The sequence below is a fragment of the Orycteropus afer genome, unplaced genomic scaffold (genome assembly GCF_000298275.1).
Source record: "Orycteropus afer afer isolate SDZICR_OR568_19922 unplaced genomic scaffold, OryAfe1.0 scaffold00036, whole genome shotgun sequence".
Taxonomy (NCBI): Eukaryota; Metazoa; Chordata; class Mammalia; order Tubulidentata; family Orycteropodidae; genus Orycteropus; species Orycteropus afer.
In genome coordinates this window covers 3,292,750-3,305,114 of record NW_006921623.1, presented here as the reverse complement: position 1 = coordinate 3,305,114, position 12,365 = coordinate 3,292,750, and the positions used below count along the sequence as shown (strand labels likewise).

General features: G+C 39.2%; 1 protein-coding gene across 1 annotated transcript in view; it reads right to left on the bottom strand.

Moving 5' to 3' along the window:
• Positions 1-389: 389 nt before the first annotated feature.
• The window catches only part of MPZL3 (myelin protein zero like 3), a 28,777-nt gene continuing 16,801 nt past the window's right edge, over positions 390-12,365 (bottom strand). The window contains exons 4-6 of the mRNA XM_007936481.2: positions 7,635-7,800; positions 3,636-3,699; positions 390-416 (exon numbers count right to left, since the gene is read on the bottom strand). Coding sequence (XP_007934672.1) covers positions 390-416; positions 3,636-3,699; positions 7,635-7,800 — 257 coding nt within the window. The remainder of the gene's footprint in view (positions 417-3,635; positions 3,700-7,634; positions 7,801-12,365) is intronic.

Genomic DNA, 12,365 nt, shown 5'->3' with positions numbered 1-12,365 from the left:
AAAAAAAATTATTTTGGCATCAGCAGTGGCAAATCTTTAGGATTCCCCTTTAAATAATTGGAAGACACCATATAATACATTCAAGAGCAAAGGCAAAACAAAATTAACTTTCTGTTTAGGAAAAGAATTCCTTCATTCAATTAATGTATAACTTATTAAAAAGGGTAGTTAAGAGTCTCTTCTGAGAGTTTTTGAACAGTTTATAAATACAAAAAGAACACCTCTTCAATAAATAAACAGTTCCTAAAGTCTTTACTGATGACCTCCAGAATCCGCCATCATTGCTGGCCCAGGCCAGCTCCACGTATCCAAAAGCCTTGAACTGCCAGTGGAGCACAATGTTTCCTGTTATTAGATGGGCAACTCTTCTTATATCATGCAGATTTCCATTAATATGTGTCTTCATAGTCTGAATCCTGGAGAGAAAAGAACAGTAGGTGTGATGCATATATGAAGTATATCACATATATGTGATGCATATATGAAGTATGGATTCCCCCAAAAGAATGTGCAACTCATCAGCAAATCCTTATGACTTTACCCTTGAGATATAATCAGAATACAATCACTTCTCACCACCTCTACCACCACCACCCTAGTCCAAACCACCATCATTTTCTCTCATGTATAATTTTGCTAAAAACCCCTAATTGGTTTTTCTAATTCTGTATGGAAATTCTCAACACAGAAGCCAGAGTGATCCTTGAGAAACATAAATCAGTTCATGCTGATGCTCTTTTAAAAAACTTCCAATGGATTCCGTTTCATTAAAAGTGAAAGTCCATCATTGCAATACCATTCACAATAGTCAAAAGGTAGAACGGCCCAAGTGTTCATCAACAGATGAAAGGATAAACAAATTGTGGTATATCCATACAACGGATTATTACTCATAAAGAGAAATGAAGTTCTGATACATGCTACAACATGGATGAACCCTGAAAACATTATGCTGAGTAAAATAAGTGAGTCACAAAAGGACAAATATTATATGACTCCACTTATATATCTAAAATACGCAAATGCATGAAGATCAAAGTTACCAGTGGTTACCAGGGACAAGAGGGAAGGGGAAAGAGGGAGTCACTGTTTAGCAAGCAACTGGTATCTGTTAATGGTGATGGAAAATTGGTAATGGATACTGGTGATGATAGCACAACATGATTAATGTAATTGGTTACTGAATTGTACATGTAAAAAACTCTTGAATTGACAAGCGTTATGCTAAATATATTTTTACAAACAAACGAAACAATGTTATAGATTGAATTTGAATTGTGTTGTAAATTCCAACCTCTATATCTGTGAACTGATCTCATTTGAGAATAGAGTTCTCTTTGTTATGTAATGAAGTCATGTTATGTTAATGAGGTCATAAGGTAGGATGTGTCTAAGGCTAATTACTTTCAAGATATAAAAAGAGTAGCTTAAACACAGAAGCAAGGAAGCACAGATAGAGGAAGATAGATTCCACACCCCATGAAGATTACCAAGGAACCAAGGAACAGAAGCTGAAAAGAGATAAGGACCTTTCCCTTAGAGCCAGCACCCTGAATTCAGATGGCCAGCCTCCAAAACTGAGAAAATCAATTTCTGTTCATTAGAGTAACCCACTTGTGATATTTCTGTTACAGCAGCACTGAGAAACTAAGACACACAATTTTACAAACAAGAGAGAGAGTGCAAGTCTAGGCCACTGCAGTCACTTATAAGGCTCTCTAAGCTCTGGCTGCCTCGTTATCTCTCTGATTTCAACAAATACTATTTTTCCCCTTGCTCACTTCATGCCAGCCATACTGGCCTCCTTGCTGTTCCCAGAACATGCCAAGCCTACCTCTTCTTCAGAATCTTTGCACATGCCATCTCCTCTGCCTAGAACGCTATTTCACAATAGCCATACGGCTTGCTATCTACTGCTTTTAGGTGTTTATCCAAATATCATCTTGGTGAAGTTGTCCCTGGCCACCTTATTTAATATCACACACCCATCCAGCAGTCCTCATCCCCTTTTCCCATTTTATTTTTCTCCATAGCATTAAGTACCATGTGATATATACTACATACCTCACTTATTTTTTAAAATTTATTGTTTACACTTGACTTTAAGAGAAGGTGGCACTCTTACTGTGTTTTGAAGGATGTGAAAGTTTCCTAGGCAAAGAATGCAAGTTCTTTGAGGGCAAGGATTTGTGTCAGTTTTGCCCACTGACATTTCCTAAGTACCTAGAATAGTAACAATAAATAATTGCTAAATGGTAGCATAGTGCCTAAGGCACTTGACTGCTAACCAGAAGGCTGGCGGTTCAAACCCACCAGCCACTCCTCGGAAGGAAGGTTGGGCAATCCTACTTCCGTAGTGATACTGCCTCAGAAACCCAAGGAAGGGTCGCTATGAGTCGGGGCCGACTCGACGGCAAATAACAACAACAACAACAAATGAATTAATATCTGCCATGTAGATAATATTCATTTGGACATTATCTTATTTTGTGTTAGGGTTAGTATTTAGCTTTCTCTACTGGCACTATCAACCTTCCCTCATTTTACTTATTATTATATTCACATACACAAGAGAAAAGAAGCCCTCGTGGCACAGCGGTTAAGTGCTAGGCTGCTAAATGAAAGGTTGGTTGTTCAAACCCTCCAGCTGCTCCATGGGAGATGTGACAGTCTGCTTCAGTAAAGATGTACAACTTTGGAAATCCTGTGGGGCAGTTCTACTCTGTCCTATGGGGTCACTATGAGTAAGAATCAACCTTACAGCAGTGGGTTTGACACAAGAGAAAGAAAAACAAAGAAGACTGCAATGAGTAATCAGGCTATGGTCATTTGGCCAAGTGCTGAGCTCGGCAATAAGAACAAAGAGGGCTCCAGTTTAAACCCTGCAATGATAACTACATCTCATATTAGACCATAAGTTACATTTGACCTCTTTCTAACTTTACTACATCAGAGTCTTTCCTGCTCCTGGGATCCTGGGACAGCCACACAAGTCTACTAGTCACAGCAAATGCTCAAAGTCGGAAGTATGGCAGCCTTTTGAAACTTAAATCAAAATTCTTACCTTCAGAGTAACTCAAAAACCAAACTCACTCCCATCGAGTCAATTCTGACTCACAGCAACCCCCATTGGGTTTCCAATGAGGTAAATCTTTAGGAAAGTAGATTGCCCTATCTTCCTTCCAAGGAACAGCTGGTAGGTATGAACCACCAACCTTCTGGTTAGCAGTCAAATGCCTTAGGCACTATACCACCAACAGCTGTTAAGTCATCTAAAAGGTATTATCACCCCAACACACTAGAAAAAATTCAGGATCAACAGGAAAGTTAAATTCTGGGTTCTAGCCTAGCCAGTTAAAGTTCCCGAGTATGAACTCAGTGGCATAGGACACTCCTTCTCAGGATTATGTTAGTCAGCAGAGCCTGCTCTACACAATCGCCTTTCTTAACCATGAGACAGAAAACAAAATAACAGCTAGAATTGGTAGAGGGCTCCTGAAAACAAAATGCTTTGGGAAAGATCCTATTTCATACCTTGCTTTGGACCTACCTACTACATGTGAGGACAAGGGGTCCCCTTAAGTAAGCAGAAAGTGAAACACCAGCAGTAAACAGAAGAAAGAGCTTAGACTTACCAGGCACTCAGCACAACGGATGCAAAACTTCCCCATGCAGCCATCTCCTTCCTCTTGGTCAGTGCTGTAGGAAGAGAGCAGACCAAATCTGAATTATCACTATCCTTAGTACAGTAGAGAGTTAGGAGCCAGGTGTTGAAGTCAGACAGGTCTGGTTTCAAATTCCAGTTCTGCCACTTCCTAGCTGGGTGATTCTTGGCAAGTTACTTAAGCTCCCAGAGCCTGTTTCTTCATCTATAAAATGCAGGTATTACACTTATCTTTAAAGGATAGCTGGTAGGAGGAAATAAAAAATTTTAAAAAATGAACATAACAAGTATTCAATAAAGAGAAGCTAGTGACAACCATTCATTCAGAAATGTATTGAACACCCACCTAGCACTGTGCCAGGCTGAGGATAAAAAGATAAGTATGCTCATAATTTCAAGACGGTGAGAGAACTGTTAAAATTTAACAGATATATTATAATACTGTGTGATAAATGTTTTAATAGACTTAAAGCCAAGCTGCTGTGGCCGCCAAGAGGAGGGAGTGACTAATTCTCCTGGGAGGACTCAAGAAAAATTAAAAGAAGGAGACATTTCAGCTGGGTCTTGGAGAATACGAAAGAATTTGCCAGGCAAACATGAGAGGCAGGACATTCCAAACCCAAAGAAAACTAGGTAGGGGGGAGGGAGACATGAATAAGTATGTGTAGGGAACAAAGAAAAACAAAAATTCACTTTAGTTGGAGTGTGGGGTAAATGAGAAGAAATGGCAAAACACAGTGTGAATTAGGGTGAGATCATAAAGTCTGGATGCCACGCTGCTTAGAAATAGACACTTTAGCTTTTTACCAAGAACCCTTTCATCTTTTTTGTGCCACAGATTCCTTTGATAAGGGCATCTTCTCTTCCATTAGATAAATGCACATACATGCACACACACACAGAGAAAGAAAGAAAGAAAGAAAGAAAGAAAATTTGGTACCCTATTGAGGTAAAATTCCCCCTCCCCAGGTTAAGAAACTGATATAGACAATGGAGAAGCAAGAGGGCTTTTAAGTAGACTTTTGTTTTTAGGAGGGAAAACTGGATTATGATTCCTCACTGGCAGAGTGATGTTGGATAGGTAATTTGATAACCACAATCCAGTGAACCTCTTCAGAGCATCTGCTAAATGAAAATAGACATCCCTTATATAAATCATTTTTGCCCTCAATTGCTATTCCTGGGAGCTCTGGTGGTGTAGTGCCTAAGGCATTTGACTGCTAACCAGAAGGCTTGGGTTTCAAACCCACCAACCCCTCCTTGGAAGGAAGATTGGCCAGTCTACTTCTGCAGAGATACCATCTTGGAAACCCAAGGAGGAGTTGCTATGAGTCAGATCCGACTCAATGACAGTGAGTTTGGTGTTTTTGATTTATGGCTATTCGTAAAGCCCTTCTCACTGCTCAGGCAATTCCTGTAGGGAGACATCAGGTGGCACAAACAGGGAGAAGGGAGAAATAGCTGACTTTTTGGAATTTCTATCAATTTTTAAGGAATGGAATCTCTATCTCAGAATTTATATTCAGAGAATCGAGAAATACATCCATCCACCTATGGACAGATGATCTTTGACAAAGGGCCAAAACTCATTAAATGGAGAAGAGATAGTCTCTTTAACAAATGCTACTGGCAAAACTAGATATCCATTTGCAGATCCATACCTCACATCATACACAAAAATGAACTCAAGATGGATCAAAGACCTAAATGTAAAACACAAAACTATAAAGTTCATCAAAGAAAAACTAGCAATCCCACTATTAGGAATATACCCTAAAGGGGTAAGATCCAGGACATGAATAGATATATGCATACTCATGTTCACCACAGCACTACTCACAATAGGAAAGAGATGGAAACAACCTAAGTGCCCATCAAGAGATGAATGGATAACCAAACTATGGTACATAAACACATGGAATACTATGCAACATTTAAGAATAACGAAGAACCTGCAAATCACTTCATACCATGGATGAACTTGGAAGACATTATGCTGAGTGAAATAAGTCAATTACAGAAGGACAAATATATTTATGAGTCTGTTTTTTACACAAAACCAAACCAAACTCACTGCCACTGAGTTGGATCCAACTCATAGTGACCCCTCCCTGGGTTTCCAAAGCAGTATTACTACAGAAGTAGATTGCCCAAACTTCCTTCCAAGGAGTGGCTGGTGGGTTTGAACCACAAGCCTTCTGGTTAGCAGCCAAGTGCCTTAGGCACTATGCCACCAGAGCTCCTCCACAGGGAAGGAAATTATCTTTGTTGGTTACCAGTGATGGGATGAGAAGAGAGGGAAAGTTGCTCTCTAGTTAAGAGACATGTGTTGATTGAGGTGAAGAGAAAGGCAATATAATAAAAGCATGTGAACAGCAGACTATCACTAAGGAAAAAGAAGATAGGCGAGATACACAAGAGGTCCAGACAATAAAGCTAAATACTATTACACACACAATACTGAATTATCAGTAACAGCAAACATTAATCTATGGGTGGATATGAAGGGAGACAGGCAAGAAGATCGGGTATAGGTAGGTGAACAGGAATATACCCATGAACCTACATAGGTTGGGCAGATGATATTCCTACATGTATATTTGTATGTGCTACAAAAATGTCCAAATACAGTAGAGAGCTAACAGGGGACAAAGTTAGGATGACTTCTTCACCACAACTAAGCACCTTGAAGGAGTGAGGCACTGAGCCTGCAGGGTCAGAATCATGATCGTGGAGGACATCAAGCTGAACTGGAACAATATAGTATATAAAAACACTGTTCTACATCCTACTTTGGTGAGTAGCTATTGGGATATTAAAAGCTTCTGAGCAGGCATCTAAGATGTAACTATTGGTCTCTCCTCATCTGGAGCAAATTAGAATGAAGAAAATCAAAGATGCATAGAAACAATTAGTCCAAAGGACTAATGGGCCATGAGAACCTCAGCCTGTGTGACCCTAAGACAAAAGAACTAGATGGTGTCCGGCTACCACTGCCAACCACTTGGAAAGGGATCAAAATTGGAGATCCTAGATAGAGTGAGTGAAAAATGTGAAATAAAATTTAAAAAACATTAAAAAAAGACCAGGATTACTGGTTAGATAGAGTCTGGTAAAACTCCCTAGTCACCTTTCAGGCCGGGAATTGGACTCACTCCCAGGGCTGTTAGCCAAACAATAGACAGGCCTAGGAGCTAAACAGTTACACCAGGAAGGCACACTTCTTATAATAACCAACCATGGGAGATCTCAAAAAAAAACAAAAAACAAAAAACCAAACTCACTTCTGTCAAGTCGATTGTGACTCATAATGACGCCTTCTTGGTTTTCCGAGGTGGTATCTCTATGGAAGTAGATTGCCCAGTCTTCATTCCCAGGAGTGGCTGGTGGGTTTGAACTACCAGCCTTTTCATTAGCAGTCAAATGCCTTAGGCACTATGCCACCAGAGCTCCTGTGGGAGATCTAAAGGGCAGCATTTGCACAGGGAGACAGGAATGCATAGGCAAGAAGGACACAGGGAAAGGGTGACTATAGGGAACAAGTGGGAAGAGAGATGGTGTACTGTGGAGATTGTAATCAGTGTCACAAAACAAAATGTGTATGAACTGTTGAATGTAAACGAATCTGCTTTGTACAATTTCACCCAAATCACAATAAAAAGTTTAAAGAAAAAAAAAAATTATACTCAGAACCATGTCAGTGTATGATCTGATTTCCAAATTTCCAAAGTAGAATACCAAGACCATAGTAGCAACTCTTTCACCTCCCCACAAAGTAATATCCACCAGTTTCATGTTCAGCCATCCTCTGGTACGCCTCAGCAAAACTATTCTCTTCAAAAGAAATTTTGCCAGCAGAACTAACTATGCCCTGGAAGAAAGGAGTGGATGCAGAGCTTTGGGTACTATCCACAATACAGGAGGCTGAAGAGGATATAGGTTTATTATCCAGGGCTCTAACTAGACTTACTCATCAGAAACCTCAATAGATGACTTCTTATAGACAGACTTGCTCCTCTTCTTCAATCCTGCAGACTTTCTCCCCATTCTTAACAGCAGCAGAACCACCACCACAGCTGAGGGAATGAAGACCAGAATGGAAAGAAGGGCCACGGAGGAGAGCATGGTGCCAAAACCTGAAGAAGGAAAAAGAGAGGGATTTGAGAAAGTTCTTCCTTCATCAAAGGACATGAGAGAGATTTTATTTTTGCTCTTATGTTTATTCTGGTGGCAAAAGAAATAAATTCATTGTAGAGAAGACAGAAAATACGCAAAAGCACAAAAAAGATTTCAAAATTGCCCATAATTGCACTTCTTAAAAATAACATTTTGGTATCTACACTTTCAGTCTTATCTCAAGGAGTATATGGATATGGGTGCATATGTGGGGGTGGGGTATATTTTTAGATGTATGGATCCTATTGTACACGCTACTTTTAACCTGGCTAAGGCATTTGGCTGCTAACAAAAAGGTCAGCCATTCGAACCCACCAGCAGTTCCACAGGAGAAAAATGAGGCAGTCTGCTTCTGTAAAGATTTACAGCCTTGGAAACAATATGGGGCAATTCTACTCTATCCTACAGGGTTGCTATGAGTTGGAATCAACTCAATGGCAGTGGATTGGGTTTGGTTTTTGGTTTTTTACTTAATATTTGATAAATAAATACTTTCCATGTCATTCAATTCCTTCCTGGTGTGATTTTTAATGGCTGCACAGTAGTATACCATATTGAATCATTTATTTAATCAGTCCTCTAATGCTAAATGGGAGCTCTGGTGGCATAGTGCCTAAGGCATTTGACTGCTAACCAGAAGGCTGGCAGTTCAAACACACCAGCCACTTCTTGTAAGAAAGACTGGGCAATCTACTTTTGTAGAGATATCATCTCGGATACCCGAGGAATTGCTATGAGTCAGAACTGACTCAACAGCAGTGAGTCTGGTTTTTTGGTTTTTTTGTCTAATGCTAAACATTCAAGTAGGAGCTCTGGTAGCATAGTTCCCAAGGCACTTGACTGCTAACCAGAAGGCTGGCGGTTCAAACCCACCAGCCACTCCTCAGAAGGAAGGTTGGGCAATCCTACTTCTGTAGGGATACTGCCTCGGAAACCCAAGGAGGGGTCGCTATGAGTCGGGGCCGACTCGACGGCACATAACAACAACAACAACAAACATTCAAGTTGTTTCCAGTTCTATGAATCTACAAATCATATCATGATCATCATCTTTATACATAACTCTATGTTCATCTTTACTTCTGTAAGGTAGAATGTTTCAATGGTATTATTGGATCAAAGGGTGTGTTTGTATAGATAGATATAGATATACATATACAGATATTATTGTGATTTGGCTGAAAGGTTACAGACCAAATTCATTCTCCATACAACAGTTCATATACATTTTGTTTCGTTACATTGATTGCAATCCCTATAATGTAATAGCTATCTTCCCACTTCCTACCTGGGGTTACTTTCCCACTTCCTACCTGGGGTTACCTTTACCCTATGTCTTTTCCTATGTAGTTCTGCTCTCTGAGCTATCTCCCTGTGCAACTACTGCCCTTCTGATCTCTCATGGGTGACTGTTCTAAGGAGTGTAAATGTTCACCTTCTATGACTATCTATTGTTTGGCTGGAAGCCACAGGAGTGAGTTCAATTCCAGGCCCAAAATGTGACCAGAAGCCATAGTCTCAGGGGTTTCACCAGTTTCCGTAAGACCAGTAAGCCTGTTTTTTTTTTTTTTTTTTTTCATGATTTTGAGTTTTGTTCTACATTTTTTTCCCATGCTATCTAAGATTTCTTACACTGATCCCTTTCCAAGTAGTTGACAATTGTAGCTGGGTACCATCTAGTTTTTCTGGTCTCAGGTCATGTAGGCTGAGGTTCACATGGTCCTCTAGTCCCTTGGATAAATTGTTTCCATGCATCTTAGGTTTTTTTCATTCTTCTTTGCTCCAGATGAGAAGAGACTAATTGTTGCACCTTAGGTGGCACTTGCTAGCATTTAAGACCCCAGACACTACTAAATAAAGTAGGATGTATAACAAAACAATGTAAGGATATAGAACAAAACAATGTGTAGCTTGTTATGCCATTTGAGCTTAATGTCCCCCATGACCATGGTCCTGAGCCCATGGGTCTGGTAACTCACTCCCTAAGGATGTTTACCATGGCAAAGAAATTATCACAACTTTCCCCTATTAGCTCTATTATATATATGGACATTCTTACAGCCCATACAAATACGTATATAGAAATATTGTTTGCCAAACTTATATATGGTGATGGGTATATTCCATTTTGCCTAGGCTTACCTGATCATTCAGCCTATCTACCAACGTACCCACCCACAGATCAATGTTTGTTATTTCTGATAATGCAGTATTGTGTATACAAAAGTGTTTATCTTTGTTGTCTGTACCTCTTGTACCCTCTTGGTGTCTTCCTTTTCCTTAGTGCTATTGTATTTGTCATTCACTTTTGGTATATTGCCTTTCCCTTCACCCAAATCAATAGTTGTCTCTTAACCTATCTATCAATTTTCCCTTCCCTTCCCTCCCATCCTTGGTAACCAACAAAGAAAGTTTATTTCCATATCTAAACCTTTCTTTGACTTTTTACATTAGTGGACTAATACAATATTTGTCCTTCTGTGATTGACTTATTTCATTCAGCATAATGTCCTCCAAGTTCATCCATGTCATAAGATGTTTTGCAAATTCTACATTAGTGTTGCATAATATTCTGTTGTGTGTATGTACCCTAGTTTGGTTATCCATCCCTCCTTGAAGGGCATTTAGGTTGTTTTCATCTCTTTGCTATTGTGAATAGTGCTGCGATGAACATGGGTGTGCATATATCTGTTCAGGTCCTGCCTCTCACTTCTTTAGAAGTATATATATCTAGTAATGGGATTACTGCATCTAATGGTATTTCTATTTCTAAAGTTTTAAAGAATTGCCATACCATTTTCCACAGTGGTTGTATCATTTTACAGTCCCACCAGCAATGTATGAGAGTCTCAATTTCTCCACATCCTTGCCAGCATTTGTTGTTTACTGTCTTGTTGAACTTTGCTATTATTGCTGGGGTGAGATGGTATCTCATTGTTGTTTTGATTTAATGACTAATGATCACAAACATTTCTTCACGTGTTTATTGGCTATCTGAATATCTTCTTCAGTAAAGTATCTGTTCATGTCTTCTGCCCATTTTTGACTTGGATTGTTTGTCTTTTTGACGTTGAGGTGCTGGAGTTTTGTATAAATTTTGGAGATAAGTCCCTTGTCAGATATGTCACTGCTGAGTACTTTTTCCCAATCTGTAGTTTCTCTTTTTACTCTTTTTGAGAAGTCTTTTGATGTGCACAAGAATTTACTTTTTAGAAGGTCCCAGTCATTTAACTTATCTTCTGCTGTGTGTGCATTTTCACTTATGTTTGGTAATCTATTAATGCCATATATTAGGTCTCCTAAGTTTGCTCTTATTTTTTCTTAGATGAACTTTAGTTTTAGGTTTTACATTTAAGTCTTTGATCTATCTTGAGTTAGTTTTGTGTATGGTGTGAGTGCAGATCTTATTTCATTTTCCTGCAAATGAATATCCAATTTTGTCAGCACCATTTGTTAAAGAGACTATCTCTTCCCCCATTTAATGGATTTTGGCTCTTTGTCAAAGATCAGCTGACCATAGAGGAGGATCTATTTCTGGTTTCTCAATTCTGTTCCCCTAGTTTATGTGTCTGTCATTGTACTGATACTAGTATGTTTTGACTATTATGGCTGTAATAGATATGTATAGTAGATTTTGAGGTCAGGGAGTGTGAGACCTCCTACTTTGTTCTTCTTCTTCAGTTGTGCTTTGCTTATCTGAGGGCTCTTTCCTTTCCATATGAAACGGTTTAATGGTTTTTCCATATCCTTAAAGAATGGTGATGGAATCTGGATCAGGATTACATTGAATGTATAGATTGCACTGGGTAGTATTGATATTTTCACAACATTCAGTCATCCTATCCATGAGCATGGTATATTCTCCCATTTATGTAGCTCTCTTACAGTTTCTTGAAGGAGTGGTTTGTAGTTTTCTTTGTATATGTCTTTTGTGTCCCTGGTAAGATTTATTCCCAAGTATTCTATATTTTTGGTAGCTATATAAATGGTATTGATTTCCTTATTTCCTTTTCAGATATCTCTTTGCTGGTGTAGAAGAATCAACTAATTTTTGTATGTTGATCTTGTATCTTGCCACTGTGCTGAATCTTTCAATTAGTTCCAGTAGTTCTCTTACTGAGTCTCTTAGGTTTTCTATGTATAGGATCATATCATCTGCAAATAGGGATAGTTTTACTTCTTCCTTACTAATTTAGATGCCTTTTATTTCCCTTTCTTGCCTTATTGTCCTGGCTAGGACTTCCAGTAGGAGCTCTGGTGGTATAGTGGTTAAGGAATTTGACAGCTAACCAAAAGGTCAGTGGTTTGAACCCACCAGCCACCCAGTGGAAAAAAGATTAGGTGATCTGATTCTGTAAATATTTACAGCATTGGAAACCCAATAGGGGTCACTATGAGTCACAATCTACTGGATGACAGTGAGTTTTTTTGAGTTTGAGGACTTCCAATATAATGCTGAAGAGAAGTGGTGATAGAGGGCATCCTTGTCTGGTTCCCTGTTCACAAGGAAAATGATTTCGGCCTC